At 49.5% G+C, this 27,399-nt stretch overlaps 1 protein-coding gene across 1 annotated transcript; it reads left to right on the top strand.

Moving 5' to 3' along the window:
• Positions 1 to 3,927: 3,927 nt before the first annotated feature.
• Lhx4 (LIM homeobox 4) lies at positions 3,928 to 27,189 on the top strand. The gene is made up of 6 exons (XM_051185739.1): positions 3,928 to 4,006; positions 5,717 to 5,888; positions 19,299 to 19,501; positions 23,595 to 23,749; positions 24,074 to 24,245; positions 26,322 to 27,189. Exons 1-6 carry the CDS (start codon positions 3,928 to 3,930, stop codon positions 26,714 to 26,716), a joined length of 1,176 nt encoding a protein of 391 aa, XP_051041696.1. The 3' UTR covers positions 26,717 to 27,189.
• Positions 27,190 to 27,399: the final 210 nt, after the last annotated feature.

The raw sequence follows: 27,399 nt of genomic DNA, 5'->3' as shown, positions 1-27,399 counted from the left end.
GAACTGTTTCACAACAGGTCTCCCATACTTGGTTTGACTATTCTAAGTTTTGCACATCCTGGGTCTTTCTCCAATGGTCCTTAACTTATTTTTTTACTTTAAAACCTCCCCTTTTCTGTGTTTCTGTTATCTCTTTCAGTTGATAGTGGAATGTATTTGGAAAGGTTTTGAACATAAACTGCCTTTAATCTATTCCTTACATGTGTGCCAAACCCCAGATTTGGTTCCCAGGCCACCCCTGGACACCCCTAGTTGGATGTCCCAGCTTGATCAGCCCAGAGGTCTCCTTGCTGAAGACTAGACCGCCTTCAGGTCCTGCCAGCCTTCAGTGCTCCTCCGTGGTGTGCTCTGCACTCCCGCTCCAGCGCGGCTCCCTGCATACATTAGCTCTAATGTATTCTCTCTCGAATACCCATCATATTAAGTCTCCTGCTAGGTACCTTGCTCGAAATAAATTTTATGGCCATACATCCTCGCCCGCATCACATGCGTTTGTAGGTTGGAGGAGAAATACAGTCGTATCCTTCCTCGCAGAGCAGACCAAACAATTGGGTAGGATGAGGTTGTGGCCCTGGGAAGCCAAGAGAGAACCCGCTGCAACACTCAATTTTCCTGCTCAGAATCCAGCGGCTGGCTCGCTGGCTCGCTTGGTTCCACAAAGAAGTCCCGGCGGTTGAGGCAGCGTGACCGTGACCAAGGTGTGACCAACTGTGCTCTGTCGAGCTGAGCCCGTGCCCAGCAGTGGCAGGTGGCTGGCGCAGTGGTTACTGCAGTCAAGTGGCAACCGGTGCTGCACTGTGACTCTCCTCTCGTTCAGCTTCTGCAGGCTTTGCATCTTTGTCCTTGATTCACTTACTTGATCTGAAGTTATCTGCCTTTCCCTGCCAGAAATAGGCTGTTAACCTCGAACCCAACCCCTCCACTGCAGGACAGGACCAGCCACTGTCCCTTGCTGGAGGCTTGGCTTGACTTAGCTATCCTCCGTGGTGCTGTGTCTCCTCAGTCTCTCCTGGGCAGCACTTTTTCCAAGCCTTCTCCTGACCCCCACCCCACCTCTTTGGGGGTGGGGTGCACTCCCTAGTAGCCCCAGAGAGAGAGACCACAGGTTGGATAAATACTTACTTTGAGGCAGACAGGCAAACCTCAAGCCTTTCAGGGTTGCCCACGATGGCCAATTTTTGCATCTACACTGAAGGGCAGGCAGTGAGTTAAGTTAGAGAAATGTCCCACAGACACGCTGGCAGGACTTTTCACACCTTAGTCGCTCATCTTATAGTGTAACCACAAGAACTCCATGGAGGTCAGCTGTATACCCTGCCCTCTCCTGGCATTCCCGACATAGTGTTCCCTTTACAGCAGTAATCTGTGTGTGTGTGTGTGTGTGTGTGTGAGTGTGTGTGCGCGCGCGCGCGCGCGCGCGCGCGCAGGGGGGGAGGGGGTTGCAGGGCGGGGGAGGGGTAAGTATTGGCCTCATCACTCCAGTTTTCCAAGTAAGGAGCTGAGGTAAAGTGGTCATTTGTCCAAGGTGAAAAAAACAGAGCCAGGGTTCAAACTCAGGCAGTTAACCCCAGCCCTTCCCATTGCTTTTGTTAAGTCACTATTGTGGGCAATTAGAATTCCTCCATAGGTACCTGCCAGTTAAAAAAATGCCTTTCTCACAGAGGAAAACCAATTTTGTTTGAGCCAAGGTCTTGCTATATGGCTTGATTTCTCATGCTCCCCATCCTGCTTCAGCTTCCTAAGTGCTGGGATGACAGGTGTGTGTCACATTCTTGGTTTGGAGGGGGGCTAAAAATCTATGAAGTAGAAAGAAAAAAGTTCCATAGTGCAAACTGGGGTAATTAGCAAGTGTCCAGCATGCATCTCTCTCCCTGGCGCTTCTGGTATTTGAAGGAGTCAAGCAGCAAAGTGTAGACTAGCATTTCTGATTTTCAGTGAATGCTGGCGGTACTCTGAGCTCTGAAAGGGACAGGGGAGGTTGGGGCTTAATTGGTTTCAAGGTGGTCACTTGGGTGTTACTGGACTATTGATGTTTAGTGAATATCCCAAGTTCAGTTAAGTGTCTTGATGGTTTAGAAAGCATACTCTGAACACGGATGCTTGCGAGATATTTTTGTTAGCATACATTAATTATACATAATAATGAATTTCATTATGAGTTCTTAATACATGTATATAATGCATTTTATCACATTTGTTTGCCCCCATATCCCTCTAGTTCCCTGCTCCTTTTCTTTTGCCAAATAGTCACCTTTCTTTTCTCTCTCTGTTCCTCCTTCTCTCCCTTCCTCCCTTCCTCCCTCCCAACCTCCCTCCCTTTCCTTCCTGCTTCTGTCTGCCTTCTTGCCTTCCTTCCTTCCTTCCTTCTTTTCTTATGTGGATGAATAATATGTCTGAATGCCTGTCTATGCACCCTGCCTGGCTGGTGCCAGGGGATGTCAGAAGAGGGTGTCAGATCTTCTGAAATTGGAGTTAGGAGTGGTTGTGAGACACTCTGTGCTGGGAACAGGACTCTGGCCCTCTATGAGCTCTTAACTGCTGAACCATATCTCCAGTCCTATCTTTTTGTTGTTGTTGTTTAGAATCTGCTCAGTCCTAATTTCATTATTTATGACTGAATTATAAACTCCATTGTGTAACTATACCCATCCCCCCTTTAAAAATCAATCTTATTATTCCTTCTAACCTTTTTTCATTTTTATTTATTTTTTACATCCAATCCCAGTTCCCCCTCCCTCCTCTTCTCCTGCTCCCCCCCCACTCTGCTCCCCCATCTGCTCCATGGAGAGGGTAAGGCCTCCCCTAGGTAGTCTACTAAGTTTGTCCTCTTTGAGGCAGGATCAAAGCACCTCTTCACCCCCACACCCCTGTGTCTAGGCTGGGCAAGGTATCTCTCCATATAGAATGGGCTCCACTAAGTCAGTCTGTGCATTAGTGTTAGATCTTGGACCCACTACCAATGGCCTCATATATTGTCCCAGTCACACCATTGTCACCTATATCAAGGGAATCTAGTTCCCTTGTCAGACCCAAGTCAGTGATCTCTCACTAGCTTTGGTCAGCTGATACTGTACCCACCCTGTTTTTGAGACAATGTCTCCCAATGCTGCTATGTCTGGTCCGGAACATGTAGCTCAGGATGGCCTCAAATTCAGAGACCTGTGTTTTTCCTCAAATTCAGAGACCTGCCTTCTTCTCCCTTGGGAGGTGGGATTTAAGACATGCACCACCACACTCAGCTCCACCTTTTTTTTCCTTTTAGATGTATATTTATTTATTTATTTTTTTTTTAGTGTGTGTGTGTGTGTGTGTGTGTGTGTGTGTGTGTGTATACACTAGATGTGTGCAGGTGTCTACAGAGGCCAGAAGAGGGTATTAGATCCCCTGAATCAGGAGTTATGGTCAGTTTGAGAGCCTCCTGATTTGTAGGTACTGGGGACCAAAACTCCATCCTCTGAAAGACTGTAGGACTAGGAAGTGCTCTTGACTGTTCAGCCATCTCTCTAGCCCCATTTCTTTACCCATTTGCCTGTTGATGGACACCTGGGCTGATCCCAGGCTTGCTAACCATGGGTAGCAGGAGGTGTCTCTGTTGTATGCTGTCTAGCATTCCTTAGGATATATACTTAGGAATGGCAATGCTAGACATAGGTCAGTTCTAGTTTTGGTTTTTGAGGAACATCTGCAGGATTTTCCACAGTGGCTGCATTAATGTGCATTCCCTTTGATAATATGTGGGGTTCTCTTCCCACCCACATCCTTCCTGACATTTGTTGTTTATTTGCTCCATGACACACATTCAGCTGAGAGTGAGAAGAAATCTCAGTGGTTATGTAGATTTTGGTATGTTGGTTTTTTTTTTTTTTTTCCTCAATGTTTTCCCCATGCTAGCATTTTAAAATTGGTATCTCATGCTTGAGCACGGGCATGAGTAGGAAAACATTGTTCAAATTTAGTACTGTTGTGAACACCGTGGAGCATGGAGGGAACACAGGAACTGTTTCAAGTGAATGTTGGTAGTGAGAGTTGAAGCAGTTGCTGTCTAGTAGACAACCTTGTGAAACTGTCCTCTTGTGCCCAGGCAACTGCTAATTGGTAAGGGAGAAACACTGCTTCTGCCCCACCCCCAGGATCCCTCTTGCCAGTGGGAGTAACTATGTGCAAACAATTAGCAAATATTAATTATAACAGATAAGGGAAGCTCATGGTTGTGAACCCTAGGAGTTATCTGGAGGAGACTAGAGGAGGGTAGTGCTTGAACCTTTATGCTTTTAGTCTTACTATCTGTTACTTCCCCTCTGTGTGTGTGTGTGTGAGTGTGTATGTGTGTGTGAGTATGTATGTGTGTGTGAATGTGTGTGAGTGTATGTGTGAGAGTTGTGTGTGTGAGTGTGTATGTGTGTGTGAATGTGTGTGTCTGTGAGTGTGTGTGTCTGTGTGTATGAGTGTGTGAGAGAGAGTTGTGTGAGTGTGTGTCACTGTGTGTGAGAGTGTGTGTGAGTATGTAAGAGTGTGTCTGTGTGTGTATGAGTGTGTATGAGTGTGTGTGTGTGTGTGTGGGTGGGTGGGTGTGGATGTAGTAGTAAAGGGAAAAATAACTGGAGACACTAGCACAATTTGTCCCACAATTTTTTTGTAGAAGCCTGATCATTTTACAGATTTTTGAAGTAGTGGTCCAAGATATTATCAAACCTCCAAATAATCCCTTGATAGGATTAGTCAGAAAAGCAGACCAGGAATCACTAAGGAATAGGATGGGGCAGTGATTAGAGTTCATTGCAGGCAACAGAACCTACCTTTGTTCTTGTAGTGGGCAGTGGTCCATTACCGAGTGCTGATCATCTTGGAGGAGCCAGCTCACTGCTGCACTTCAAGGGATGATGCCCACCCTCAGAACATCACTGCCTTTGCTATGATTGTTCAGGACCTTTCAACCATAGTTCCTCTCCTAAGACCCACATCTGTATGAGGCAAGTCTGTTCCTCAACTGCCATCCACTTAACTCAATTCTGAATGCAAATCTCATTCAGTATCTCTGATTTGTGGACTGCGACCAACTCAAAACACAGGCTGGGAGTTGGGGATGTGGCTCATCATAGAGTACTTGCCTAGTATGTGTGAGGCCCTGGATGCCATCCCTGGCTCAGAACTCAAGGTGAAAGGGAGTCTGGAAAACCAATGTATGCCTTTCCTGCCTGAAGCACAGGAAAGAATATCAACGGCAACACACAGCTGGAGCCAGTCATGGCATCGTTTTCAGTTCATGAAGACACTGAGATTCCCTTGGGCATCCTCAGGCCCAGACTTTGGCTTTACCCCACTCCTGCTAGCATTTACTTCTTAGGCCAGATGGTCTCAATCCATGTCTAGACACAGTTTGCTTTGGGCTCATGTTTTTAATATTTATTTATTTATTTATTGGTTTTTCAAGACAGGTTTTCTCTGTATTGCTTTGGAGCCTGTCCTGGAACTAACTCTGTAGACGAGGTTGGCCTCAAACTCACAGAGATCTGGCTGCCTCTGCTTCCTGAGTGCTGGGATTAAAGGCGTGTGCCACCAATGCCCGGCTTGGGCTGATGTTTTTAATACACTACTATTTCACTAATAGTAGTGAAAATGTGGCAGCCTGAGGGTTGGGCCTGTGTGGCATCAATTTCAGGACCTGGTCTTGCTGTGGAAGACTCACACTACCTCTTTCTTTCTTCTCCCCATATAGAGATCCCCCAGTGTGCTGGCTGCAACCAGCACATCCTGGATAAGTTCATCCTGAAGGTCCTGGACAGACACTGGCACAGCTCCTGTCTCAAGTGTGCGGACTGCCAGATGCAGCTGGTTGACAGGTGCTTCTCCAGGGCCGGGAGTGTCTACTGCAAGGAGGACTTCTTCAAGTGAGTCATAGCCTGCTGTACCTCATTCGGCTGCCTCTGCATTCCCTCAGGCAGTGGGGGCAGGGACATTGCAGGGTCTTTGGCCCCTGAGGAGTTGAATGAATCCTGGTGACACCTCTTGATGAGGTCCCCTTCAATCCCATTGCTGCCATCTGACCTCCCTGGGGTTCTTCAGAGTGAGGGGTGTAGCAGTGGGCCACAGGCCAGCCTTTACATGAGGAACTGACTGCTCTTTCTGTCTTAGTGAGTTGGGCTCAGGGTTTGCCAGATCATTCGGGGGGAGCTCTCAGAGCAGGTGCTTCCAGTTTGTGCCCTACACCTAGAGGAGCATTGATGGCTGTTTCCTTGGCTACTTTCAGGCCTCAGAGGCAAGAGAAGGTTGCTTCAGAGGGATCAGAGCTAGGCTCCATGGGGTTTGTTGTCTGAAATGGGAATATGTGAGGAGGCAGTCTCATAGGATAGTTAAGAGCCCAGCCCTGTCAGCTACTTAACTTGATATGCCTCAATGTACTTACCTGTAAAATGGGGCTATAAATAGAGCTCTCATCTCACATTGACTTTAAATAGGGTGATATATGTAAAATTCTTGTGAGGAAAGGTCACCTGGCATTGGCTCTCAAGGCTGTCCTGGACTTTTCATTCTGGGACTGAGTTCATCAGGAAAATCTCGATGAACCTTTTGGGTCAGGGAGAGTCTCCAAGAATTTATTTTCTGAATGACTCAGTTCCTAAGGCTGATGGCTTAGTCAACATGGACTATCCAACCAAAGGAAAATCAAGCCCAGGGTTGAGGGTGCTCACTCACCAGAGTAAAGCAGGGCTGCCAGGGAGGCTGACCCAGTCCATGCATTTGGGACCAATGACCGGCTATGGGACGGGGAGGGGGACAGTGCACAGCCCACTGATCATGTTTGCTCTGGAGACAAAGAGGAGAGACTGTGTGACCCATTGAGCAACAGTGAGAGTAGGTGTGGGTACACAGGGGTCAGAGGTGGAGAACAGCAAAGGAAGATGGGAAGAGGAGCAGCTCACTCTTTCTCCAGGGCCCCTTTACCTGCACAACTGCCCGGTGGCACTCACTCTCTCAGAGACTTGGGCCCAGGGCTTCTTTCTAGTCCTTTCTCATTGCTTCTTTGTGGTTCCCTTCCTGCTTTAGCAAATGTCATAGGCAGCTTCCTCCTAGGCAGGATGACTACACTCTTGAGTGACCTGCCCCTGCTTCTCTGTGGAAGCTCAGAGAACACTCCCTGATAACAAGAGCTCCAGTTATCTCCCTTCCCCTTCTCTTACAGGGCTGACTCAGGCAGGCTTCTTGCTCCTTTTTGGCTGGGGTCCTGTGTTATTCGGCCACAAAGACAACCAGCCGTAGAACCCTTGTCCACAGACTGTTGCTGGGTTTGAGAAACAAATAAGGAATTCCGTAATGGGTTTACAAGGGCTTTAGTGAAGTTTTCTATTGTATTTCGCTTGGTGTCTTGAGAAACACAACTGTAATTATTCCCTTTGTTCTTTCTGCAAGACTGCTCTGCTGAGCTGGGTTTGGCAGCAGAGAGGGAGCTGGCCACAGGTCCAGTGCTGAAGCAGGCCACTGGCTCCGTGAGGGGTGCTATGTGCAGAGAACTGTAAAGCCAAGGCCATTAGCCAGAGAGGAAGATTGGCAACTTCCAAGTGTCCAATGAAGAGACTTGATGTATGAGCCTCCATCAGTTCTCCAGAACTGAGGCTTCCTAGGCATGAGATGATGTTGCAGACCTCATCCCAGGAAAGGACTAGGAGGGAGCAGGTTGTCAGTCAAAACTTTACTTCTCTTCCCTTGAACTTTAGGATCTGCTGCCTATCTGGGGCTCAGGAGCAACCTGCTCCTTATTATAACCCATTAAATGTCACCTGTTTCTATGCAAGTAACTGCTGCCAAGGGAAACTTAGGGATGTGGTAGGTACACTTCCTCTCATCACACTTGGCTACCAGAAGTCACACCTTTGGGGACTCTGCAAAAGGAATCACACTCCGTACTATGGGCTGCAGTGTGCTGTCAAGTGTGGAATCTGGAAGTCACTGGTCAGAAGCAGGGGAAATCCTTTCTCTGTGGAAGGAACAGAGGAAGAAAACTATGGTCTTTTCTGGCAGCTGCTGCATAGCCCTGAGACAGCGATTGGATTCCCCTACTCTGCTGACCCTCACAGTGGTCCTAAGTTCCTGGAATAATCTGTTTGCCCACAGCGTGGGACAGGACAATCACTTTATTGCTTTTCACAGTCTCGGGGGCATTCTTCACCTGCATTCTAGGTAGCAGGTCCAGAATGTGGTGTGAAGAGTGAGTGCCACATGGGTCAGGACTTGGTCATCCTTCCACTAGGGAGCGATGGTAATACTGGAGATAGGCAGCAGGGGGGGATGTTGTTGTAAACCCAAAGAAAGAATTACAAATGGGAGGTTGCATTTTGTGGTGCATTTTTCTTACAGGGTAGGTAGCTTCTGACTTGCTCAGTAACACGGGTTGACTTTTTTTCTTTTGTTGTTTTTGCTTTCTGGGCCTTTAGCTTCTCTTTTTCAAAGGAGATAAAATCTTCAAGTCTAAGAGAAGAAGTACTAATATACAGTAATTTGCTGAGTCCAGTCAGGGGCGTCCTAAATCCTGTTGCACTGTGTTTGTTAAGCAAGTCCTTTCCAGACCATGTGTCCAACATGTCTCCGTGTAATAGGGCCAGGCCTAAGGAGAGTAAGGGTTTGGGAGCCTTCTGAGCCCACTCTTTTATCACCATCAAAGTGGCAGGAAGCCCTAACGGATGCACAGTGCACTTAGGGTGCATTCCCTGCTCTGGGAGCTGGGTTCCTGCACTGGTGCCATCAAACAGATCCTCTAGCATCTCCAGATTTGTTGCTTTCTTTAGGAAAAGCAAGAATTCGGATGTCACTTGCTATAGAAGATCCATGGTGCATAGGATCACTTTGCAAAGTGGAGTTGTAGAGGCAGTTTGGTGATCCTAGATGGGGCTTGGTGGCACCTGTCCTAACTTTTACTAGCTGCTTGTCAGCAAAAAAGCAAGTGCCCAGCCTTTCTCTGCCTTTGAAGAATGCACACTGACCTCTAGTGTGGGGAGAAGGTAACCAGCCATGTCCACGTGTCACTAGGGGTTTTGTGACTATTTCTGGGTGCCTGGCCCTGGTGTGGAGGGTATGGCTGTTGTAGCTCTCTCCTCCAGGGCCAGAGCTCCTCCAGCCTGTCCTAGTCTCTCTTCAGCTTTGAGAGCATCTGGTAGAGATATAACTGTCTACAGAGGCCCACATGCAGGTAGGGCAGTGGAGTGTGGAAGGTGTTAGCCAGGGGCTAAGCGAAAGCCCTGTTGACAGATGTGGTTTGAAAGGGAAACCATGATGCTTATGATGTGAGAACAAGCAGGCCTGTGGAGTGGAGGGCTGTGAGGTAAAGGAAAGACTTCAAAGTCATTCCAGGATATTCAGAGCTTCAGGCTACCCTGGGCCACCAGAGATCTGTAGGGGCTGTGGGAGTCAGGCTCAGGCTTTCTAGAGTACTGTGATGTTAGTGCTTTTCTCGGGGGGGGGGGTGCTTCCCTGATCCTGAGGCCTTGAATGTGATAGGTAGCTAAGGGGACCTTCCAAGGGGTGCTGGACACAGCTCCAGCAAGCTATGTGGGTGAGCATTCCCTCTGCCTTGCCAGCCCTTCCCCCAGCCAGTCAATCTCCAGGTGGCTGTCAGCCAAGGGCAGGTAGGCAGCGTCCTTGGGGCTGTGTGATTTATCCCTGCAGTCCAGGACGCTGTGTTGCAGCATGCTGGCTGTTTGGCTGTCATAGGGTGGTTTTGCTGGCTGTGCACAGGATTCACTGGTGTCCTCCACGTAGTCCCTTAGTGAATATAACCTCTCTATTCCTTATCTGATTTGAAGGCAGAGGCCCCTAGAATATGGACATGTCTTTAAGAACCGAGGTTGGGCTCTCCTTGATGGGCTTCATAGAAGGGGTAGGAGTTAGGTTTTAAGCTGGGATCAGTGAGAACTTGAAACATCAGACATCAAGGAGCCTCGCTTTGCCATCTCTAAAGTGGGAATACGAATGAGTTACCATTGAGGTTGGAGAAGATGAAGCAAGTGCTAACTGGTTACTATTTGAGCTAGTCTCATCAGGGCAGTGATATCCATGCAGTTTTAGGGAAGGAAGAAAAGGCTTGTCCTAGGGTCGGAGGCTGGGCTGTTGAGGCTGTAAAAAGCCTGCCCAGACAGGGCTCTGGGCAGAAGCTGTGGCAGTGGCAAGTCAGGTTTTGATGCGGGAGTAGGGATGGGAGCCTGTTGATCCAGGCTGAGAACATTCTGGGGCTGGTAGATGGTTGTGAATGCAGTCTGGGGTCAGACTTTGGCTCAGTCACTTTGTATTTCTGATAACTATACACTTGCCAGGAGACAGACAGACAGAGATGTGTCATGTGCACACACACACACACACACACACACACACAGAGAGAGAGAGAGAGAGAGAGAGAGAGAGAGAGAGAGAGAGAGAGAGCTGAAGGACCTGCAGGCAGGAGGATCTCTTTGACATGTGGCTTTCCATAATTTCTGAATAGTTTATAGCCTAATTCCCTTGCTAAACAAATTAAACCTTTTAAGGTAACGATCAGATGGTCCTGATAGTGCCTGTGTGCATGGACATTTGTAAGACTTGAACACACTGGAGGAAACAAGCCACAGTCATTTGTGACAGCCAGTAATCAAGACAGAAGCAATTACTTAGCCCAGCAGGTCCCCCTGGGGACCCGCAGCCATATATCAGGTGGTGATGAGCCTGGGATTATCTGTCTGACCACCCAGAGTCCTTGAGTTCAGCTGTGCCCTGTGTCCACCCTCCAGAGCCCAGCCTCCTGACATCTGTGGAAATCGCATCCAGGGATCTCCTGCCATGGGGGATTCTCTGTAACTAAACAGTTGCAAATCAGCCTGGGGGCAGATGGCACTGGGCTGAGGAAACCAGGTCCCCAAGCATAGTGGGTCTGGGTGACACAGGAGTGGCAGCTGTGGGCAGCACTAAAGCCAGCAGCAGTACAGGCAAGCCTTTTTATGCTTCCCATCACTCTCATCCCTGTCTATTTGGGTGGCAAGTCACAGCGGTCCATCTCAAAGCCTCCTTGTCATTCGTGCTGCCCTATCCCACAGGCCCCTGATACCTGTGTGCCACCAAGGCTTTCAGACCCTAACCCTTGCACCTCCTTCAGACCATCCATCCCTTCCTGCCAGGCCCCTCTCTGATCACCACCTTCTGAAACTTCCAAGCTTGGCATGCCTGGTCCCACAATCTGGCTCCTGTGCATCTCCTGCTGAAGCTCTAGCCAAGGTCACACCAAGGTTGTTAGTCAATCTCTGACTTGTGACTCTGTTCCCCAGAGAATGTTCTATGTCCCTAGGATCCCACTTGGAGAGGGAGAAACAGAAGAGGGTTGGATTCCATGGTCAGTGTTAGCAGTGAGCAGAGTAAAAACAAACAAGCAAACAAACAAACAAATAAACCCTGAGGGACTGTCTCCAAGTTCCCTTCCCACTGTCTGCCATAACACTATAGTTTGGGACTCGGAGATCAGCAATCTCTTGCTTCAGGACAAGGGTGGAAGGTCTACAGATTGTTTATGCACAGATGATGACCAGGCACATGGGCCTGGTCACAGTGTGGACCCTGGCCCAGAATCACATATCCAAAGTGAATCTTTTGCCCAGGATTGTTGGTAACAGCTGAGCCAACCCCTTGGCTGACTAAGCTGGAGTGAAAAGGGTCTTTGAGGCTTAGGGAAGATGAGTGGGGGGATAAAGGGTTACTGTGGACTAAATAGCTGATTGTGCCAAGTCTCTTGCCATTGATGAAATGGGAATAATAATAATAACAATAATACTATCATCTACCTATAAGGGCTGTTGAGTGCTTTAATGGGTTATTCAAATGACATTTCTTGGTGCTTATTACATAGGCAGTGGCCAGACACTGGCTCTGACAGTCATGGTGTGACCTTGGCCAGAGACTCAGCAGGAGATGAAAGGGAGCCAGATTGTGGGACCAGGAAGGGAGCTTGGAAATTTCAGGAGGTGATGGGGGTGAGGTGACCAGAGGCTGGCTTGGCAGGAAGGGATATATGTATGGGCTTGAGCAGATGCAAGGGGGCAAAGGGGAAAGATCGGTTTCTGAAAGCTTTGGGGTGCAGGTCCTCTGTGTCCCATTACTTCCTAGGAAGCACATCTGACTCTAGCAGGGCAAGAGAGGACATGTGGCCTCCTTGTCCTTAATTTTCTCATTGCTGTGGTAAAATACCCGATAAAAGCAACTTGAGGAAGAAAGGGATCATTTTGTCGAGAGGTGTTAAGAGTCTATCATGGCAGGATAGTCATGGTGGGAGGAGCAGGAGGCGGCTGCTTGCATCATGTGTGTGTGGGTTGTGAATGTTGATGCTTAGCTCACTTTCTCCTTTTTACTCAGTCTGGGACGACAGCTGATAGAATGGTGTGGTCCACATTCAGGGTGGGGCCTCCCTGCCCAATCACACCTTTTCAAAAAGACCATCCTATCGATGCCCAGGCATCTCCTTATGTGATGGTTCTAAGTCCAGTCAGGTGGACAATAGAGATTAACTTAGGCATTCCAAACCCTTTCTCACTAGCTGAGCTGTGTGGTCTTGGGCAAGTCATTACCCATCTCTGGGCTCCAGTCTCCTTCTCCATTAAGTGAGGGGGTGGATTACTGGATAAGCCTTCTCAAGTAAGATTCATCTCAGAATAACAATGCTGTATGTTCTTTGTAGAAAATTAAAGTGTCACATTGATAACCCAAATAATTGTCAGGCATGGTAGCACTTGGGAGGCAGAGAGCAAGCAAATCTCTGTGAGTTCAAGGCCAGCTAGGGTTCCACAGCGAGGCCCTGTGTCAGAAAAACCAAATAACAACAACAACAATAAACCCAGATAAAAAGCAAATCATGGGCTAAGGAGATGGTTCAGTGGTTAAAGTACTTGGTATGCAAGCATGGGGACCTCAGTTCAAATCCCTAGAACCCAGATGTAGTAGGGCATGCCATCATCTCAGTGCACCCGTGGTGAGAACCCCTGGAAGCTCACTGGCCAGCCAGCCTAGCATAGGAAGCCATAAAAATAAGAGCTCCTACCTCACATGAGATGGTAGGCAAGGACCAACAACCAAGACTGCCCTCTGACCTCCACACACATGCTTCAGCATCTTCATGAGCACTCTCCTTGAACATGCACGCATATATATGCATACTACACCTACACTGCGTACACACATTAAAAAAATGAGATCGTGGGGCAATTCTGGCATCGTGGGAATGTGATTGTGATTTCATCCTGTTAGTGGGGCTATGTCACCATCCCAAATGCTCTCCTGTATTCTGATGTCAGCCTTCTCCAGATGGGACCCCCCCTTTTTATGTGTGGAGCAGGCTGACCATAGAGCGGGTAGAGCTTTACGTGCCCATGACATGGCTGTGGCCTCAGAGGGGGTGGTGATATATGTTGGAAATATTGGTACATACAGTAACAGTAAATATCAGCAACTCACCTGTCAAATGTGGTGATAGATAAAAGAAATACATGTAGGAAAGTGTCAGCCGAGAAAAAAAAATATACAGTCAGCCGTAAATCACCGCCAAGCAATTAAAGCATAAAATCAACTTAGGCAGTATTTTGTTTCCTTGGGATGGTGCATCATGAGGCGGCAGCTCCTCGCTCATGGGAGGTTGAACTGGGGCCTGGCCTGGTGCCCATTGCCTGCCTCCCAGCAGCCAGGCATGAGGGAGGAGCCCCAAGGAAGGGCTCTAGGATCCAGCCCCATCCCTGTGGTCCTCAGCTGTGAGTTGGAGGCAGCTCATCTGCAATAGGCCCTTGGGTGGTATTCCATGCATTCTTGGAACCCAGGCCCTATTCTGGGAAGTATCTCTAGAGATAGGATGCCCATGGGGGGTGAGATGAAGGGAAGCCAGACTGGGACCAGGAAGCAATAGGAGCAATAGGAGGCTGCCCACGACCTTCCAAGTGCAGGCTTGATTGTCTGGGCAGCACACTGACAGGCTGGCTTCAAGAGAAACCTGGCCCAGTGGCATGAGAGTTATCAATTCTAGACCTCTTCTGAGGAGTTTGCTAAAGGAAAAGGGAGCTCTGCAGAAGGTGGAGTGGGGCATGGAGTTTTCTCTAAAGGGAAGTAGAGACTGTGGGGCCAAGTATCAGAAATACTGTCATGTGTCCTCTGCGCTGAAGGGAAGGGTCAAGGAAACAGAATGATGTGGGAGGCAGAGGGCAGAGCTGTTTGGGGGAATCCAATCAGGCCAGCTGAGGGAAGCCAGCCCTGGGGAAATCTCCTGGAGCTATGGTGGGTGGGAGACTGGCTTGGGGTAACACATGGCAGGTCTGTGTCTAGGGCTACTCTTTGGAAAACCAGGAACTGGGCCTATGTTAATTTCTGGGGTCTCTGGGGTATGATTATTATTTAAAGGAAAAGCAGTGAGGTGATGTATTTTTCCTCAGCTCTGTCTGGACCCCTGTGTTGGAGGAAAGGTGAAGCCAGTGGGTGTGAGGGAAGGGATATTCAGGTGGACGTGGGATCTTTGCTGGGTAGAGATGAAGCCGAGACCACAGAGCTGCAGTATGAGAGGCAGAGGCAGGGACAACGAAGGCATAGTGTCCTGCAGTCAGTGCTAGGAGGCCCTGTGTCCACTTAGTGGCCAGGGAGCTGTCATCCCACAGTGTGGTGACTAGGGACAAGGTCTTGGATAGACTATCAGAATGGGCAGCTGAGGAAGGGGGGAGGCTATGACCTTCAGCAGGAGATGGAGTACCAAAATGGGGAGAGCAGGAGGGCTGTGTAGTGAAGTCACTGGAGGTCCTGCTCCAGATGCTGAGCCAGGAGCTGTAGCCACCAGACTGGGTAGGGGTGCTGGGATGGCCATGGGAAGATGAGAATGATGAGGTGAGGGCCTGGTCGTGAGGAATCATGTCTCGAGTGGGCACAGGCTCTGCCATGCAGGGCACATAGTAGGAGCTTGGTGAATAGGGACACTTGCTGATGTCTCAGGGACCACAGAACCATTGTGTGGATCTGGTCACGCGACAGCATTTAAAACTGTCCCAGTGTGGGATGTCTGTAGAGTAGGATTTTTGTAACCCTAGTTCTAGAAGTTCTGTGCCCACAGGGCTGCCCACTGTTGTCTCTTCAGAGGGTCCAGACCCTGACTGCGTTCCTGCACTTGGGAGTGTCCCAGCCAGGCCCATCAAGATCAGAGGGGTGGACAGGTAGAGACAGGAGCTCAGGCCAGGCGCTAGAGCAGAGGGTGGTACAAGGACGGGAGGCCGGCCCTTTCCTGCAATCATGGGGGGTAGCCCAGAGAGAGGGCCCTGATGCCTTTGTCCCCTCCTTAGTCCCTGAGCTGTGTGATGGGTGAACACACTTCTGGGAGAAGGCTACCACAGCAGCCCCTGCCTTACAGGACTGGGATTCTGGTGCCTAGGAGCTGCTAGGGACATGTGAGGGGTATGAGGTCCTGTATTCGAGCGTGGCTTTGGTCAGAGGTACTCTGTTAGCCTTCTGTTGCTGCGATGAATACCAGAGGCGTTGGATCACCATGTCAGGGCTTTGTATCTCATCACGGAGGAGAAGGCTGGAGAAGCAGCTGGCATCGTGTTCATCGGGAGATGGAGAAGAGAGACGGAGCGATCACCTGCATTCCAGACTTTCTCCTTTTATTCCATCCTGGATCCCCAACCTATAATGGTGCCACCTACACTAGGGCAGGTCTTCCCCATTTAGTCAGTCCTGACTGGAAACACCCTCACAGACATAGGCAGAGAGGGATGCACTAATCTTCCAGGTGTCTCTCAACCAACCAAGTTGGCAAGCAAGATCAAGCCATCCCAGGCTCTGGAAGGGTTGAGTTCAAATCCTCCCTCTCTCGTTTACTGTTGGTGTGAGGGGTGGGGTGGGGAGCAGCATGCTACCTCTCTGTGCCTCAGTTTCCTATCTGCTACAAGGTACCACAATACCCACTTTTCAGCTTGAACACTCTGGAGACATCTGTGAGGCAAATGTAATGATAATGACAGTGAATGAAAAGCTTCATATCTTACTTAGTAAATTTCAACATGGGACGCCATGTCCTCACTAGAAAAATGTTTGATGGGAGCTGTGGTTCTGCCCTTGGGAACTGCTCTTCCCTGGCTACACTCAGGTACCTCATTCATTCATTCATTCATTCAGCATGTCTTGTTGCTTCCCTACTATGTGCTGGGTGAGGGCAAGAGGAGGGGCAAATAGGAGGGGGCCACCAGCAAGTCCTTCCTTGCATCCATTTCTCTTTGTGGCAGTGTCTGAGCCTCGTGTCTTGGGGATGCTGGGCAAGCTCTCTACCCCTATGTCAAGCCACTTCCGTGCTCAGTGCGGATGAGCTCTAGATGCTGCCTGAGGGAAACTGGCTGTCTGATGAGGCTTAATAGGGTACAACTGGCAGGAATGGCCTTCTGGAGAGTGAGGCCAGGGTGCAGCATTGCCGAGTGGGCATTGCCTACACCCTACAGATACTTGACAACAACACTTGGGAGGCGCTGCCTGGGAAATCCCCTAGAAGCCATGTTCCCTAGCTAGTGTCCACCCCTTCCATCATCCCAGCATCCTTCAAACCCAGTCAGGCTATTGTTCAGACTACTGGATCTCTGGGTAGCAGCCACGCATGGAGTTTTAGTTTGTTTGGGGCCCAGGGATTTTAAACATGGTCGTGTGTTGCATTATGGCTGGCCACATGGCAGCTGTGTCACCTGCCACGCTTCTTCATCTGTGACTATGGCTGGCTGAGACTGGCAGGACCATTGTCTTCGCCAATACAACCTGCCCCACCCTAATAGCCTAGCCACTTATTCTGGGACCATTGGCTGTGACCGGGTGCTCCTTGGGGCCAGGACAGGCCAGGAGAGCTCCAGGACCAAGGCAGTGCACAAAGTGCTCCTGGCAAGGATCCTGTTGGCCATACTTCAGAAGAAAAAGGTAGCAAGGGGCAGCTTCCACTTACCACTGGTATAAATCCCACAATCAGGAAAATTGCTTCAATGGCTGAAAAAATGCTAGTGGGCAAGTCCATTTATTTTTCATTTTCCTTGTGCACTTGCACCCTCGGGCATGAATCACTGTCGGGATGAGATTAAATTTATCCCGAGTTATCTTTCACGGCTCTTGCTTGAGTCAGTTGGGCTTCTGGGTATTGAAAGCCCATCTGCTTTTTTAGAGGCCAAGAGAAGTGGCTTTCTTGTGGGAGAGGCTGCATGGAGTCTTGCTCTGCTACAGGGTCCCCCCTCAGCCCTCTTCTCCTGGGAGGGATTGGCACTAGAGACATCTTCCCTGGAGAGGGCTGTTCTGCAGCATCTTGGGCAGCAGGTGTGGATGCACTCTCCCATTCCTTCTGGAACTGCTTGGAAGGGTTTGTAGCCAGCACAGTGGAGGCATTGTTCATTGGCAGGAGTGTATGGGAAAGGTGTAGAAGTTTCTAGTGGCACTGATACAGGCTTCTGTTCTGTCTGCCTCCGTGTACCTCTTCCATACACACAGAGACACGCACGCGCACATTGGACAGAGCTGTCCTGCCTTTCCATTTAAACAAGGAGCTGCTGCGTGTAGAGGCAGCCTGGACATCACCCATGTTCTGGGCAGTTGAGGCTGGTGCAGATTAGCACTGTGTTCTCCACACTCAACTTCAGCCCTCTGTGAACATCCTCTAATTTTGTTATTCAGCAAATAGAAACTGCTCTTCCAGGTTCTGCATTCCTTGGAAAATCTGACAAAAGCTGGGTCCCTCCGAGGCAGGATCCTGACCATTGGGGGAGGGGGCGGGGCTCATAAGGTCCCAAATCTCCCATCATATGCTTCTCTCATATGGTCTCAGAGAAGCAGTCTCCCTACCATGCTAAGGCTGTTGGGAAGCTGCTCGTGATGTGGAGACCCCCATTTCTCTCCAGGGCACTCTGTTCCTGGTGGGGGGGGATGCTGTGGAAGCCACAGTTGTCCATGCCTGTTGCAGGCGGTGTAACCCCCTCAGCAGGTAGCACTGCTGCAAAGAGACCCATCATTCTGCATTAATCTGGGATTCATCATGATAGCCATGACCATAATTAATTTATTTGGTATTAATGTAGATGAAATATGTACTGTCTTTTCAGGGGAAATCAGGCTGCCTATAAGCATTAGTTAAAAGGACCATTAAAATCAAACCTTCCCCAGATCCATTAGGCGAAGTCTCTCACCCTGAAGAAGATGAAGTTCTGCTGTGTGAAGTGTCATGAATAATTAGGTTGATTGCTGTTTTAAACTCTGCCCCAGCTTCCCGTCCCCTCCTGCCTCCCTCCTTCTTCCCTTCCACACTGGGAAGAATTACCTGTGGCCAGCCACTCCCTTTGCTGCCTCCACTCTAGAGTTCCTCTCTTGCTTCTGTGGCCGCTGCCGTGGCTCTGTGTCTCTGAGACTCTGTGTCTGGGATGGGGAGATGGGCTTCAAGGGCCTTGCTGGATGCTCCTTCCAATGCATTTCTCCTCCCTTGCCAGCCCTGGTAGAGGATGGCAGTGGTTGGCTTCCTTTGCCTTGGTGTCAGTCCAGAAAGGGCTACAGTAGACAGCTGTTGAAAGCAGGCTTTTCCAAAGTGACATCCACAGATTCCTTACTGGAGAATATAGTAAGGGCTTGACAGTGTGCCTTCCTGGGCCTTCCTGGGACCCTGACATCCCAGGCTGCATGGGGAGCTTTGGGCTTTTCTGTGTGCTCAGTGTGTGTGCTCAGTGTGTGTATGTGTGTGTGTGTGTGTGTGTGTGTGTGTGTGTTTGTGTGTGTGTGTATGTTTGGGGGGGGCAAGAAGGAACAGGAGAACCTTCAGGAGAGCCTCACTCTGTTGACAGTGTGTTTTCTCCTGAGTGTCACTGTGGATGTGGGTATGTGCTGTCCCCAGCAGGTAGCACACGATCTCCTATGGGAAACTTTGCTGAAGACCCTATGCTAGACTGAGCTGCCCACAGCATACGGCTCCCTGCTGAGCTGATCTTTAAGGAAGCACCATAAAGCAGGTGGTGAAGGGTTACTCCTGGCTCTGGGGGCCACTTGGAAGCCCTCTGTCTGCCTTTGTGCATTGAGAGTGTCCCTGTGTATCCCTGGGATGTCAGCCACAGGACAGGAACTGATGATTCTAGCTCTGATCCAATCCCTTTACTTGCTAAACTAGCACCCCGGGCACAGAGCAATGAAGCTAGGAGGAGGCCCAGGTACCCTAAACTTTGGTGTTCCTTGGACACTAGCATGGTGGGGTAGGAGAGGGCTGATAAATGGCAGAGACTCCAAGCACAACTCCCTTGTTTTTACTTCTTTTACTGCTGCCCCGACAGGCGCTTTGGCACAAAATGCACAGCCTGCCAGCAGGGCATCCCCCCAACCCAGGTGGTCCGCAAGGCCCAGGACTTCGTCTATCACCTGCACTGCTTTGCCTGCATCATCTGCAACCGGCAGCTGGCCACCGGGGATGAGTTCTACCTTATGGAGGATGGGCGGCTAGTGTGCAAGGAAGACTATGAGACAGCCAAGCAAAATGGTAAGCAGCCAGGCCCCGGCTCAAATTCCTCCAGTGCTTTGTGGGCCTTGCCTGTCTCTCCTGGTCCCTCCTCCCTGCCAATACTCAGCCTCCCCTGAGAACTGTAACCAGAGCTCCACAGTGAGAGTTAGTTCTGAGCACTTGCTGGCTCTGTGAAGTGTTAATAAAGCTGTAGTTACTGATTGCTGCTAAGGCCCTATGGGATAGTGAACTCACCATCTCTGCTTGGAGCTTGGCTGGTGAGCTTGGTTGACTGGGGACATTTGAGGTGCACACTTCCCCATCAGCAAGAGCCTCAGGACTTGTAGGGTCTGGTCTGTTTTCAGTTGTCTCCTGTCTATCCTCAGGCTGTGGGCTCAGAGGAACTGATCCTTGAGTGCCTGAAGCCCTGAAGCTGCAGTAAGATCAAAGAATGGGAGGAGCCATATTTACAGAGACTAGATAGTATGCTGGCCCTTACCTTACCCCTAGGCCACAGCCCATGCTGCAATGGAAACTCCAAGCTCAGTGCAGGCTTCCCTGTATGTTTTCCAGCCACTCGGGAACCTGGCCTCCGCTGTGCGGCCTGAGAAGCTGCTGCTCTTGCCCTCCTTGGCACCGCTTCACAGAGCAGAGGCCTTCCTCTCTGCACAAGGCTCAGTGTGTTCCCCACGTGCTGCCCAGGAAGGCCAGGCCTGGCTCTCACAGCTCTGGCAGTAGGGTATCATGTCCTGCATCTGGATTCAGAATTTGGCCAAACCCAGTCTAGGGCTCTTAAGCCACAACTCCCAGAACACCAGGGTCCTTTGTCCTTGACAAGCATTTTAATCAAACCCCCCCCCCCCCGCCCCAGAGGAAGGTAGCTCTGTTGATGGGTCTGCACTTGATGGAAGCAAACATACAGACAAATAATTTCATGCATTTCTTTCTAGTTCTTTCCTGCAAGTTACCTGGATCTGATTAATAATGGAGAAATTAGTTTTTTTGTTTTTATGGTGGGGAGTAGGCTGAGGCAATTCTTCAGGGTCCTGTGGTGAGCCAGCTGCTCCAGCCTTGGCTTTGGGACAGCGGCCTCATCTCTTTTGGGCACTCCTAGCTCTGGCATTTACTATTGGGCCAAGGACATTGGCCTTCGTCCCCCAGGGACCAGAGTCTTATGTATATCCCATCAAAACCTCTCTCCCTTGATGAGCTCATATTCTCCATGGATTAGTGGTTCTCAATCTTCCTAATGCTGCAACCTTTAAATACAGTTCCTCATGTTGTGGTGACCCTCAACCATAACATTATTCTCATTGCTACTTCATAACTGTAATTTTGCAACTGTGATGAACCATAAAAATCTGTGTTTTCCAGTGGTCTCAGGGAACCCCCAAAGGGTTGCCACCCACATGTTGAGAACTACTGCTCTAACTCCTTAAAATCCCATGCTGTTGCTTTGGAATCTAGCAGGATGTCACAGAAGGGTATCAACACAGGTGGACTTAGAGATAGCAACACAATTTAGAACTGGACCCTACAAGACCTTCACCAAAGCCATGCCTCTCCTGGGTCTGTGCTGGATCTTATTGTCAAAGACCTCCTGTTGACCTTGTGTGTTCAGAGCCCAGAATCTCCTGGTGCCATGGATAATTCCAGAGAAGAGAGAGACTAGTAGTAATGTCACAAAGGAGGCAGGACTGACATTTGCAGGGCGGCTTGTCATCTTATAGAAGAAGTTTGTCTATTGCAGCCTCCCGTAGGATGATGGAAAGCTTTGGTCCTGGCATCCAAGGCTGGGTGTGCAGCTTACAGATTTGGAGTTTCTCTGGCCTTGAGGAGGCCTTGCCACACTGCCGTTTCCCAAGGTTACCTAGCATGATGCTTATACAAGGGAATACTAAATAAGAGCAGGGCCCTTAGTGGAGAGAAATGCAGACAGGAGGTGACGTGTGCTAAAGGGTCAAAAGCAGCTGAAGCTCTCTGTGCTCATCCCCTAGGTGCCCCTTGACTCTTTATTTCCCTTCCATTCTGTGCAATCCCAGAGATCCTTGGCAGGGTAGGGGACATTTGTCTGCTGTGGCATGCTTGGCTTTGTTAGTTTTCATTCCTTCTTGTTGCTCTAAACCTCCTTCCAAGTTCATAATTAGGGAATTAAGAGCTAAACAAAGGGTTTAATATCAGCTATTTGCACCTCAACGGAAATGATTTTGCTCATTCATCGCATCTCCTTCGATATTTGCATTTTCAGTATAACGATGCTGCATTTTATGCCAGGGACCAGCTTTAGGAGACACTGCATAATTCAAAATGAACATATGTTAAGGCTAATTTTCCATGGGAATTAGTGTTAGAAGTGTGTGTTGTAGGGGTGTATTCTGTAGTCACACCAATCCATAACCGAGGTGTATTTCGCCTTAATGTTACTTTTTATTTTCTCAGCATTATCGTCAGTGCCTCGCTGAATGCTCTCTCCTAAATTAACAGCCCAGGGTGCCATGGTCTTGCTTGGCCTTCCTCATAGTGTTTTATCACATTTAACTTCCGCACCAAAGTTATTGATTTTTGGGTACATTTTTCAGCATGAGCACTGCCACCACCACTTAATGAATACTTGGATGACATTGTTATAGGGTATAAAAAAGATTTTAAATTATAATCACAGCGAATGTTAAAATAACAGCATAATAGTTCCCATAATCACACGAAGGAAGTCTGTGCACACAAGTATATGCCACTAACCAGCCACCCACCACTGTGACTTGGGGCATGAAGGAATTGTTTCTGATCCACTTGGCAAACCTGTTCTGAAATTGACTCTCATGAATTGGGTTCCCTCTCCTGCCACACTCACACACACACTTACACACACATACACACAAGCAGACACATACACTCACACACACATACACACATATACACTCACACACACAAGCAGACACACACACACTCACACACTCTCACTCACACACACATACACACAAGCAGACACACACACTCACACACATACACACACACACCCTGACATACACACTTTGTTTCTTTTGAGTGAGAAATTCTTGTGTTGTGCAGGCTGGCCTCAAATTCTTGGGCTCAAGTGATCCTCCTGCCTCAGCCTCTAGAGTAGCTGGGACTATATAGGCTTACACTACTTTTTCAAGTTTCATTATTTGGAAGTTTGTACACAAAGGTCATCTGCATAATTTGAAAGCACATCATTTTGTAGTTATATGACTCATGTTTGTGGTAAACAGTTATGTTGTGAGGTTTAAATGTGAGCAGAAAGTCCCTACCACACTTAAAGTGAAGAGTTTCAGTGGTCTGCCTAGGACTCTGTACCCTGCCCCTTGTTGCTCGAATTGGCTGAGAGCAATTCTGAGTTGACAGTGACTCTGAGGAGGGTGTGCCACTGAGGCCTTTACCCTTCCTTGTGGGCAACTGCTGAATTTCTGGATCCTGGATCCCCAAAATGGGAGGCTGCATTGCTCCCCAGCTTTAGACACTGGTCACCAGAGTCACTCACCAGGAAGGCCCAATTCCATGTGTGGACTCCCAGCATCTCCTAGAACCAGGGACTGAATGCATGTGAGGCTCATAGCAAAACCCGCACACAGTAGGTATTTAAAAAATGTTGGCCAGTATTGAGGTCCTAAATGGGGGCTTTTTATTCAAATGGAAAGGAAGTGGGGAAAGGCAGGCAGGAAGGCAAGAACACACATGAAGGTCCAGAGAAGTTGGGGGCCATGTTATGACTTGCCAACTTTATTCTTGGCTTCCTCCATGATTAAGTGATGAGAGGGAAACTGTTTGCCCAGAGTGGGTCCGCTCTGGAGGCTCTGGGGGGCCGGGGGTGGTGGTGGCAGGCTGCCTGAGGCAGTTCCAGATAGACTGCATTTAGCTCCTTCCTTTGACTATAAGCATTCCCCATGACAGGGAAATGGGAATTATTTGTGTTCTGTTTGTGATAGGCTAAACTGACCAGGGAGGGGAGTTGGGAAGGTGAGTCTTATGAATGAACGACTGCTCACCAGGATCAGCATCCCTGACACTGCCCCTAGGTTGCCTGGGGTGGAGGTGGCTGAGGAGGCTCAGCAGCTTTAGCTAGGCTGATTGCATTAAGGTGGCTTTGTTGTAGATGACTCGGAGGCTGGGGCTAAGCGACCGCGGACCACCATCACAGCAAAGCAGTTGGAAACACTAAAGAACGCATACAAGAACTCTCCGAAGCCTGCCCGGCATGTGAGGGAGCAACTCTCCTCCGAGACAGGCCTGGACATGAGGGTGGTACAGGTGAGACAGCTGTACTGCTTTGCCCCTGAGTGATCCAGGCCAGGGCAGGTCTGTGCTCTCCACCTAAGTAAGGGAAGCTTGGGAACGCGAGTGACGTCATCTGGTGGGTGGGTCGCACTGAGTCTGTTGGGGCAAGAGGCTCTGGCTGAGGAGGAGACAATGGGCACCCTGCAGTTCATTCTGGTACACTACGGGAGCTTTGGTCCATTTCCAACCACTTGCTTGAGGATCCAGGGGCTTTAGGTATCTCCTGGGTGTTTGGGGAGGCGGGGGACGCGGGGTCTTTAGGTAGTCCCTGAATGTGTTCCCTGTGCTTTGTGGCAGGTTTGGTTTCAGAACAGACGCGCCAAGGAGAAACGGCTGAAGAAGGACGCTGGGCGGCATCGCTGGGGGCAGTTCTACAAGAGTGTCAAGAGGAGCCGGGGAGGCAGCAAGCAGGGGAAGGAGAGCTCGGCAGAGGACTGTGGGGTTAGTGACAGTGAGCTGAGCTTCCAAGGTGAGCAGGGCTGGAGGGGTGAGGCTGAGGCCCTAGGCGAGGCCCTGGGGGACAGGAGTCCTTGCCAGCAGGAGGGATCTTTCTGATGCAATCCTCCTGGGCACAGGGTTTTCCTAGACTTTCAGTAAAGGGTGTTAGTAGCCCTTCCCGAAGGGGTGAGGAGTAGAGAGCAAGAGAAAGCTGTTGCTGAGGTACAGAGGCTGGGGTCCCCTGTCCTGGCCCAGAGGCCTGCCGCCACGTTCCTGTTGCCGGCGGCGCCCTCACCAGTGCTCACAGTTGTGATCGGGTGGCCCTGTCTCAGTCTTTGCCCCAGCCCTCCTGCACTTCTCCCCTTTGCAGGGACACTGAGCTCCTCCCACGGTCCCCTAGAGTAAGCCGGTCCTCCAATCCTGGTGGCAGGAGGACATGCTCAACAGGCCTTTTCCTGGGAAATCAATAATGTGAGTGCATGATGGGGAACTGGCTGCGGTTCTGAAACCCCTCCCCCCCACCACTCACTCCATCCTGTCCTCCGCACACCAGCTTTGCAGCATGCGCTACATTCAAATCTGTGCATCAGCAAAATTGCAAATTACCGCATGAGTGGATCCTCAGGTTGTTTGCAAATAACCATGACCGCTCTTGCTCACTGAGCCCTCAAATACAGATGATCCCTTTTTTTTTTTTCTTTTTCTTTTTATGGGTAGGGAAGGGAAGGGTCTGGAACTGAGGCTTAGAAACTGATTTCTAGGGTAGTTCTGTCAAAGCCATCCATTTCTCTGGAGCCTCAGTCTATAGGTAGGGAGGGCCCCATCCTTATCCATCTCACAGAGCTGTCATGGGCATCAGTGAACACAACCAACTGTGGATGAGCTTGGGGAAAGCTAAATAGACCTCTGTGTATGAGGACGAATGGATGGCCTGGTTGTTCCCATAGGAGCCCGTTATAGGGGACAGTAGGTACCAGGTGAAGCAGAGTCTAGTCTTCACCTCCCTGCTCCCTTTGAGTGACATACGCTCCCTCTTTTTTATAGTCATGAGAAGAATGTGGGGATCAGAGAGAGAGGGCATAGGAGTCTAGTCACAGTGGCCTTCTGTAGGAGTCAGTGCATAGGCCCAGGTAGTAAGGGAAAAGGAAGGCGCTGGAACAAGTTACCATGAGCACAAAGCTGCGAAATCTCTGACCTCAGCCCAAGGGTCTGCCAAGCCAAAACTCAGCCTTCTTAGACCCAAGGAGACCAAGGAGGTTCATGCCCACTTCCCAGGCATCTTGGCAGGGTGGGGAAACTAGTTTCTCTCATCTGAGCTGCTCAGATCTATACTGGAAACACACAGGAGCCCAGAACCTTGTTTTGTGGCTCATTTCTCTGGGGTGCAGGTGGATCTCTGGGTATAACATGTTCTCTCTGGGTAACACACAGTCTTGTAATTCTTAAGACTAAACCTGCTCACCCCTATCAGAGAGAGAAATTCTTCCAGCAAATTTCATTAGATTCCCTTAATGAAATTCTTTAAGAAACCAGAAGGTCCATTTGCCTTAATCAAGTCATTCTTTATCCTCAGTAAGTAGGTTATTGGATACAGAAAGACACTGAGTTCTCTGATACTGAACTAACGTTTTTGGGTGGATGGGGATTTTATATACAGGTCTAAGAGTGGTTTCCAGCACCTTTATCTTATAGGCCTATTTCCCACCCAGCCTGAACAAGCACTTTTCTTGGTTTGAAAGCCTTCAGAGTAAACCCTATCAGCAGTTTCCATTTGTGATGCAGACAGTATGACCCACCAAACCCAGGCACTGGCTCACACTACTCAATGTAACCAGGGTATCTCAGAACTACTCTAGCCCAGGAAGTCCACCAGACACTTTCCAGCTCATGGAGCTGGGGGACTTAGGTACAAGCAATCCTTGTTTTCCCTTTGGTCTGGGTTGGTCCTTGGATGCTAGGCTGACATGTTGGTGTCTGACCTGTGCTTGGCAGGGAGGCAGCTGCTGCCTGTGAGCATCCTTCCTGGTCATTATATTGCTGGTTGTGAAGAGCAGGGACCACCAGAGTCCTGGCAGCTGACAATATATCTCCATTCTTTTGTCCACAGAGGATCAAATTCTCTCAGAGCTTGGCCACACCAATAGGATTTATGGAAACGTGGGGGACGTTACAGGCGGACAGTTAATGAATGGGAGCTTCTCCATGGATGGGACAGGACAATCCTATCAGGACTTGAGGGATGGGAGCCCCTATGGAATCCCCCAGTCTCCATCCTCCATATCGTCCCTGCCATCCCATGCTCCTTTGCTCAGTGGGCTGGATTACACAGTGGACAGTAATCTGGGCATCATTGCACATGCAGGGCAGGGAGTAAGCCAGACACTGAGAGCCATGGCTGGGGGACCCACTTCTGACCTCTCCACAGGAAGCAGTGTAGGCTACCCTGATTTTCCAACTAGCCCAGCTTCCTGGCTCGATGAAATGGACCATCCTCCTTTTTAGACTTTCTTCCCCACCTTATCTGTCCTCCTGGCTTGAGAGAATATCTTCAAGGATCAAAAGAGACTTGCCTCTTAAGGATCAAATTGCGCCAATGTGAATTTCCATTATTTTCAATGGAAGTCCTCCGCTGTTCCTAGAAGGCTGAGACCACACTAGGACACTGCTTTCTTGGGAGATGACAGGAGAGCAACCTCATCTCAACCACAGCACAGGGGTGGACAGCCTAGAGCTCTAGGGCTGCTGGCTTGTTGGCTCCCTCCCCTCTCACCTTGCTTCAAGGCTTTGGCTGCTCAGTGCTTTGACAGCACAAGGTGACTGTGACAGGCCACCTTGCCTTTGGGAACTCTGCCCAGCCTGTACATCTCACCCTTTGCCTCCTAAATCACCACATTCACCAGAACCAGGATTCCCGAGGGAGAGGGCACCGTGGCCCTTGAGAATAATAAAATGGTTTCTGGACCACCTTGATTACACCCTCATTTTCAAAATAAACTCAGTTATTAAAGGCTAGTTAGAAAACACCGATGGCCAGAGTTCACTATATAAAAACAAACAAACAAAACATCACCCCCCCATCCTGTTTGTTGCGGTGAAAATATGACCTTTTCCTACCTGCAAGTGTGACACAGAGTGAGTCTGGGTTTTTAAAAATCCCACCTGTGTTGCTGAACCCCTGATGGCAA

This window comes from Phodopus roborovskii, unplaced genomic scaffold, assembly GCF_943737965.1.
Source record: "Phodopus roborovskii unplaced genomic scaffold, PHOROB, whole genome shotgun sequence".
NCBI classification, from domain to species: domain Eukaryota; kingdom Metazoa; phylum Chordata; class Mammalia; order Rodentia; family Cricetidae; genus Phodopus; species Phodopus roborovskii.
The sequence above is the reverse complement of the archived record's forward strand: the minus strand, read 5'-3'. Positions and strand labels throughout refer to the sequence as shown.